The sequence below is a fragment of the Archocentrus centrarchus genome, chromosome 14 (genome assembly GCF_007364275.1).
Source record: "Archocentrus centrarchus isolate MPI-CPG fArcCen1 chromosome 14, fArcCen1, whole genome shotgun sequence".
In the NCBI taxonomy this organism is placed as follows: domain Eukaryota; kingdom Metazoa; phylum Chordata; class Actinopteri; order Cichliformes; family Cichlidae; genus Archocentrus; species Archocentrus centrarchus.
The window spans coordinates 37,229,397-37,237,801 of NC_044359.1; the positions used below are offsets into that span (position 1 = coordinate 37,229,397).

Consider the following 8,405-nt stretch of genomic DNA (forward strand, 5'->3'; position numbering starts at 1 on the left):
TGTTGAAGAGGTCAAGGTCACAGGAGCTCGAGTCTGTGTAGTAGAGTGTGCAATGAGCGATGATCGTGCTGGTGTGGTCCCAAAACGTGTATGTTTTTAGCCATTGAACCACAATTCTGGGCATTTGAGCTGAATGTTCTCCCATCGGATGTTACAGTAGAACAGTATGACACTGAGGGACAAATTCACAGCTAAAGAAAATTTCTAAAGAAAGTTTCTGGCCTTGCTCGTGGTCCAGTCATAGCTATAGACCAATGAAATGAAGATCCTGGGTGTGAATCATCCTGTGCCTGTAGATGGAGATCCTTACATGCTGCTTCTGACCCGTGGTATAATTTGCAAAAGCCTATCTGCAAGTGATCACAGAATTTTGTCCAGCACGGGTTGCCATGTTGATAGACCGACATCATGTGGAGTCTCGACTCCAAGTTCCCGCTTTTTACATACCGTATTTTTCGGACTATACGTCGCTCCGGAGTATAGGTCGCACCAGCCAAAAAATGCATAATAAAGAAGAAAAAAACATATATAGGTCGCACTGGACTATAAGTCGCACTTTTTTTGGGGGGGGGGTTGATAGAATCCGAGACCCAGAGCAGAAATTCCATCTTGAACGGCAATTTAAAATAATAATGGATTAAAGAACAGGACGAACACGGTTACGCCTACGTTATGCTAACGTAGCACATTCAGCTACATGACGAACACGTGTTCGGTATGTTAACGTAACATTAAGTTATTCAGATAACCATAGCATAAAGAACATACTAACAAGTTAACCAAACCATCAATCCATTGAATTCTTCATCCTCGGTGTCACTTCTAAACAATTCCGTACACTCCGTAGACGAAGCGCCGCTTCCTCTTCTGTGTCGCGTTAGTCAGACTCGTCGTCAGCTGCAGTTCCAATTATTCCAGCCTTTCTGAATCCCAACAGGATGGTTTGTCACTGAAGCCCATGTTTTCTTGATCCATCCAATGACTTCCAGGAAAGTTGGGTGGCGCATTCTCCCAGTTGCCGTTAAGCTGTGCTCTCCATCCATCATCCACTGCGCCCACAGGTTACGCAAGACTGCCTTAAAGCTGCAGTTCACGGAGATGTCAAGTGGCTGGAGTATTTTGGTTCATGTGTTATAAATGTCACATATACGTCGCTCCGGAGTATAGGTCGCACCCCCAGCCAAACTATGAAAAAAAGTGCGACTTATACTCCGGAAAATACGGTACATGTGACGTTGCCGTGCTGCATTCGTGTGCAGCAGGAGTCCCTGGACTCTTTGAGTGCACCTCGTACATAAGAACATTGTTCAGTTTTAGATCCTGCACAAGGACAGCAGCAGCTGGAATAAATTGTGCAGTTTGGCTCAGTTTTAACTTGAATTTACACTAGTCCCAGTAACAATGTCGAAATCTCTTGTCTGCATTCAAGCCATAGAAACGTTTCAGGTCGTTTGCTGAGCATTTCAGTGAGAATTTTTGAACTAAAATGGGTTTAAAAAAAAGAAAGAAAGCAAATAACTTATTGTAAAACAGCTCACTCGTAGTATAAGTTGGATGAACATTGTCTTACGGTGGATTCTACTGTGAAAAATTCTTGAAAAGAGTTTTTGTTGACCTGAGTGTTTGGGTAAATGCTTGTATATCTGCTCAGAGAAAGTGTATCACTGGTCTGGTTTAAATGGTGGAATGATGACAGTATTAGAAACCCGAGGAGCTCAGTATTTAACATTCACTGTCACTTCAAAACTGAGTTTGGATACAGTTGATGTTATATGCAAGAGAGACACAGTTTGACCTGTACGAGTAATTTTACTCTCTTCTACTGTTTAATTCCTCCCATCAGAAGCAAACTGTAACCTGAAATGAGTGGGTGTGATGTATAAGGAGAACATGGAGCTGAAGATGAATAAAATTCACTGATGTTGGCATTTTTTCCTTCATTTTGGTGTCTATTAATCTCTGGCTCTCTTCCACAGTGTGTCTGTCTCCCCTCAGCCCCCTCACAGCAGATGACCCCCCCTCCCTGAGCCTGGTTCTGCTGGAGGTTTCTTCCTGTTAAAGGGAGTTTTTCCTTCCCACTGTCACCAAGTGCTGCTCACAGGGGTTTGTTTTGACTGTTGGCTTTTCTCTGTATTATTGTAGGGCCTTTACCTTACAATATAAAGCCCCTAGAGGCAACTGTTGTGATCTAGAGCTATATAAATAACAACTGAAATTGAATTGAATTAATCGTTTTCATAGCTTGTAATTTTCAAGACCTTGATCTGTTCCTTCATGCTGGCAAAAAGAAAAAAATGACTCATAGTTGTTTTTCGGGGGACTTTTTTTATTAAGCAGTATGAGCTAATCATTACTTTTCATAACAAAAAGTAGGTGACGCCACATTTGCCAGGCAAAGCCCAGCTCAGTGGAGGCTGATCCCAGGATGTTACCAACCAACACAGGAGAACTTTAAAAAAAAAAAAAGGACAGAAATGAAAAAGAGCAGGAAGAAAGAAAAAGAAGTTTGCAGAGTCAAGAGTCTGTTGGTGAGCGGCTGTTTCCTCTGCGCGCCCGTCCGCTGGCTCGATTACACATGAATGGTCACGAGAAAAACGGAAGATTGTCACTCTTTACTTCTGGGCTGGGATCATGCCGTCAATGGCCTCTCCCTTCTCCAGCTTCTTCTCCATTTCAATCATCAGTTTGACACCGTCAACCACCAGCTGGACCTGCTCCACCTCGGAGGAGCCCAGACGGTCAGCATTGGAGATGTCAAACACACCACCCACGGAGGCAGTGTCCACACCACCTAAAGAGGAAGGACAAAGGATGAGATTCACATCGGAGATTTCAGCGGGCTGGTCAAGCTGGTCCACAAGTTTACAGGTGGGTGTTTACCTGTGCCACGTTTCTGCAGACGCAGCCTGGTGAGGATCTCCTCAAACTTGGGATGTGTGCTCAGTTTGGGCAGCTTGACATGGACACCACCACGCAGGCCAGTGCCCAGGTTGGAGGGGCAGGTCAGGATGTAGCCGAGATGCTCATTCCACATGAAGCCATGGTTGTGCTTCTTGAAGATCTCCTCAATCTGGCAGGAGTGAAAGAGGAGGAGGAGTCATCTTGAACAATCTACACTGTTTTCATTCAGCCACATTATCATGGCCGAGGTCTGTTATATCTGCATACCTTCTGCAGGCCAACGCAGAAACGCCTGAACACCTCCCTCATGTTTCCGCCCTTCTGCATGGAGATGACACGAAGGTGATCCTCCTCATTCACCCAGACCAAGAAGGTCTTGTTTTCGTTGTGCCTGAGCAAAGAGATTCATATTCAGGAGAATGCACAAATAATGCAGAAAAATTATGAAAGTTCAAATTTCCACAGAGTTTTTGGAAAAAATGTTTCACATCCAGCCCCCTAACATTTACTGATAGTACTCACCAGATGCCTCTGGCATCAGGCCAGTCACGGGCCATACCAGCACAAGTCAGCAGGGGAGACACAGGCTTGTCAAACAGGAAGTGATCGGCAATCAGCTGCTCCTGCTCAGCATCAGTCATGGCGTTCAGGGGGTAGTACTTTCCCTTGAACTCACCATCCAGGCTATTCAGAGCTGCAGTTAGGAGGTGAGCAGTGATGAGGCTATTCTGTCACTGAATGAGTGAGGACAAAATGCAGTGCTTGTCCTTCCATGACACAATCAATATCTTATGAATGCTTACCCTCAATGGAAAGCCTCTCAATGATTCTGCGCTCTCCACGGCTGTTGTGGGGGGGCAGGGTGAATCCCTTGATGCTGCGACCAGTACGGACACGGCTGGACAGAACGTAGTTGGGGTCCAGGTCGTCACCACCCTAAAGACAAAGAAAATTTAAATGCCACGTGAAAATGGAGTTCCTGAATTGATGGATGATTCTGCAGGTGGAGATGTGCTGAACCATGACATCAGTCAGCAGGTGTTTTGGTTCACCTTCAGGTTCTCAAAGTTGAGGTCGGTCTTGTGCTTGTCAGTGGCCTTGTATCCACCATGACGGTCGGAGATGACAGGGTCAAGCAGATCCTTGAAGACCTCATAGGACTCCTCATCACCAGCAACGCAGCCAACAGTCATGATGAAGGGGTGACCTGAAGAATGGGAGCAAGTCAGAGTGGGGGGGATTATTAAATGCAGTATGAATAAAAGAATGTTCTTCCTGCTAACGTGAATGAAACATGTCTCACCAGGGTTGTCGACACCAGTCTGGATGACATCGTCCAGAGTGTAGCCACTGGGCGTCTGTTTGTCCCTCAGCTTGCCGTATATCTCCTTGGTCAGAGCCTTGGCCATATGGTTGTTGTGCTTGGACAGATCTGGGAACTCCTCGTCAACTGTATAGTTGAGCTTGAAGTTGTTGTGGGTGTTTCCGAAAGGCATGATTGCTTTCTAACACTGCAAAGTGAGGGAAAAGCCTTTAATCAAGTTTTGTAATGATAATAAACCATTACATCCTGACACAGTCTGTGAAGGCCGTCTGAATCGTCACAAAGACTCGGCAGCATTTGGAGATATGCGACATTCCTCAGGACAGCTGCTAAGTTTTAAGTGGTGTTGGCAGAGGAATGCTGGTAACAAGTGTCACTCAATTTCCAGCAGCTCAGATGTCCGTTTGAAACAGAGTACAGGCAGGAGCGCCTGTTGGCTGGGTATTTTTAGCACAAGCACATCTGACTGCATGCCCTTTATGTCCTCAGCATCTACAAGCAAAGCTTTAAATGTACAATCCAGCTGTCCCAACTGCATGTGGACACATAAATACACATAAATGAATTTCCAGCATAGGGTTAGGCTGCTCTCTGAACGCACTACAAGTTCTCTGTGTCTCTGCATCAGTTACAGTCACTACGCTGATAGAAGTCTGACAAGCTGCGGCCCTGTTCATCTACCATGATCCACCAACATATGGACATGCCCTTATTACTCTGATTACCTTATCATAATTAGTTTCATCCTATGATGATATGCTCTTCAACCCAAATACCGACCGCAGTGACGCACTTGTTACATTACGTGACATATGATCTGCGCCAACAGGTGAAGCTGGTTTATAAGACTAGTTGTGATGCAGTAACCTTTTTTCAAATGGCAATTTTCTCATTAGTTTAAAGCCAAAAGCACCAAAAGTGTGACTTTGAAATAGCAGAAGTCACAGAGGACATCATAGAGGGGTCTGCAGACCGTCTCCCCTACAGGTATCAAACTGTGCAGCACCTGTCCACATAAATCACTGTCTAAAAGAGAGAAATATATGCCAATGAGTGGAGTCATACAAGTTAACACTAGAAACACAGTCCATCTGTCAGCGTGTTAAAGCACCATCTTCAAGCTCAATCTGAACTGAGAATAATCTGACAAAATTCAGTGACCTCTGCTAGCCAGTAGCATACCAGACTTCTTCTGCATTTATCTTTTGATTTCATCGTGGCCTTCATGTCCTCAATCCTTCATTTAAAGAAAAACTAGCCACACAGAGTTATTTGTGCCATTTTAAATGTTTGGATAGCTCTCCAAATCCATCCACATCTCCATGCCTGCTCCTTCTTTAACACCACAAAACTAATCATTTCATTACCTGCACACCAGACAAGAACAGAGGTAACAGTCCTTGGGATCAGATCCTGTTCACCACAGCCAAAATAGGGGTCACCCAACTCTGGATGCCTGTGGCCCCTGTTTATATACTGGGCAGACACAGGGCCATTGGCTTGGCCATTTTAGTGCCTGCTGCAGCCTCATTGGCCAGAGCCTCTGCAATGATACTGAACAGTTTATGAAAGGGACACATTTACAGCTCAGTCATTCAAGACGGGTGCTGCAGCTGTACCCTCACCCCCTGTCATCCTCCTCACAACCCCACACCCACCCTTGGCCCATACATAGCTGTAGTTGGACTGTGGGAGTATGTGAAGGGGGAGGAGGAGGTCACATGAGTGAGGTTGGGGTGGTAATGGGGAAAGGCCACTGAAATAAGCTGAGTTTCACTTTTGTCGAGCTCACTCTGGAGATCAGGGCTCCTTACTGTAGGTGTGAAGGTTAGAAAGAGTTGGTGTTTTCTTCACTTATCAAATGGCTGTCACATATAAATGCTCTACACATGAGTCTGCTCATCCAAAACAGTTAGCATTTGACTGATACTTTCTTAAAGGTGAGCCACCCCCACCCCTCCCCAAAGCTGGATTGGTCAGTGTTGCACTGTGGAAGGTATGAACACACTGTATCAAACAAACAGCAGTGTGATTAGTCAGAGTTTGGTCATTAGACACAGACTGAAATCTCTCAATTGCTTTGTAATCGACTACCATGGAATTTGATCCATGCAATTCATGTTCCCGACTGACCATAGGAATACCTTCAGAGGGACTTTTGTAGTTTTCTTCTACTTGGAATTTTTAATTAATTTAATACTTACGTTTATTCAAAATACCTGCAAAACAGTTCTATCAGCATCAGCTGTACTCTACCTAATAAGCAAATGTTACATGAGGACATGTAACAGTCCCAGCAGAGTGCAATATCTGCAGATAAACCCATAAACCCATATGTTATTCACAACTGAATATAGCAAAGGCATCAAATGTTTAAACTGAGATAATGTACCATTTTAGTAAAAACAAAAGGTCATTTTAGATTTATTGGCAGCAACACATCTCAGAAAGGTGGGGGCCCTGTTTAACCCTTTGCAGCGTCATCTTTTAACAGTCTGTAATCTCTGAGAACTGAGCTGCTGGATTTTTGGGAGAAGAATATCATCTCATACTTGTCTGCATCTTCTTTGTCTGATTTTTGGCTTCATAATGAGCCAGATGCTTTTAATTAGAGAAAGGTCTGAGCTACAGGCAGCAGCCAGACTCTTCTACTGTGAAGCCATGCTGTTGTAATATATGCAGTGTGTGGTTTAAGCTTTTGAAGTGAAGCTGATAACCACGTGGATAGTCCTGGGTGGTCCCTCTCCTCTTCAGTCTGGAAGATGCAGTGTCCATTCTTTCCAAAAAGAATGTAAAATTTTGGTTTGCAAATCATTGCATTCTGTTTTTATTTACACTTTACAACATCCCAACTTTTTGGAATTGGGGTTATATTTTAGAAATATAATGATATTAGCATAATCACTGTGAGCATTTAGCTCAAAACTCTTAGGCCTTTTCATTGTAAGTACCTTAAAAGATTACCTGGGTGATCTATGGATCTAGGATCTTCTAATCCTGGTGACACCGATCCGGTTTATTCTGTTCTTCAAAGCCAGAGGAGAATCAGATTGGCCAAGTTGGATTTAATCATCAGAGAAGACAGCATGATCTTGTGGTTGCACATTAGGGAATGATCAGCAACTCTGTGACTGAAAGAATGACAAATGGGTGAATGCAATATTTCACCCTAGCGAGACCTCTGTTTGCAGGGCCAGGAGTAATTAAGATAGACCTTGAAATCAGTGACTGCCTGAAGTTTAGAACCCATGAAAAGAACCATATGCTGCGTTTCCTCGCTCCAGATGCTCTGCTAGGCCTTTACTGCAGTCACCTTCGGCTGTTAAAGGGTTGACAGCTTGATTGTGGGTCTCTCTGCATTCAGTTTGACCTCCAGTAACTGAAAAACATGCTCTATTGGATTATGTTCCGGTGACTGACTCGGCCATTGAAGAATTTCCCATTTCACTGCCGTGATAAACTCTTGGGTTGCTTTTGGTCATTATCCATTTGCAGTGTGAAGCAGCATTTGGCTGAGTAGAAAGCGTAGCCCTGTACACTTCAAAATTCATCCTGAGCAGTCACGTCATCAATAAACACTTTTTTCAGCTCTTTCTGGCAAAGTCTGTTCTGGTCTTCTTGTTCTCCAGTGTAACCAGTGGTTTGCATATTGCTGTAAACCCTCTGTATTGTGCTGAATGAGGGCATTTCTTGATTGTAGATTCTGATAATCTGAATTTTCTCAAGTGTTTAGACACTCAGAGGGGTTTTTCTTAGCAAAAAAAAATAATAATTTGATGGTCATATACTTTGGTTGTCTTCTGTGATCTTCCAGGTCAGAGCATTTATTCTTTTTAAGAACGTATCAGATTGGTGATTTGGGCCCTCCTGAAGTTTTCGCTGTCTTTCTGGTGAGTTTATTTTGTAATTTTTAGCCTAATGATGCCATTCTTCACTTGCATTGACAGCTGTTTGGACCTCATATCAACAGTTCCAGTAAAAAGATACAATATGCAAGGTCAGCACTTGGAATCAACTCCAGATGTTTTACCTGCTTATTAAAATTGAAAAGGGAAAGAACCTCATGAAAGTGCCTGCCAGCTGATGGTCCAATTACTTTTGAGCATCCAAAAATGTTGCCCTGCACTACAGAGATCTGAAACCCTTGACTTATAATTGATATGGCAATTATCAGATACTG

The 8,405-nt window shown here is 43.7% G+C and overlaps 1 protein-coding gene across 1 annotated transcript; it reads right to left on the reverse strand.

The window, feature by feature from the left end:
- Nucleotides 1–2,549: 2,549 nt before the first annotated feature.
- Nucleotides 2,550–5,734, reverse strand: ckma (creatine kinase, muscle a). The gene is made up of 8 exons (XM_030746450.1): nucleotides 5,593–5,734; nucleotides 4,205–4,412; nucleotides 3,954–4,108; nucleotides 3,705–3,837; nucleotides 3,424–3,595; nucleotides 3,169–3,292; nucleotides 2,881–3,070; nucleotides 2,550–2,791 (listed from the first exon to the last, which is right to left on the reverse strand). Exons 2-8 carry the CDS (start codon nucleotides 4,395–4,397, stop codon nucleotides 2,613–2,615), a joined length of 1,146 nt encoding a protein of 381 aa, XP_030602310.1. The 5' UTR covers nucleotides 4,398–4,412; nucleotides 5,593–5,734; the 3' UTR covers nucleotides 2,550–2,612.
- Nucleotides 5,735–8,405: the final 2,671 nt, after the last annotated feature.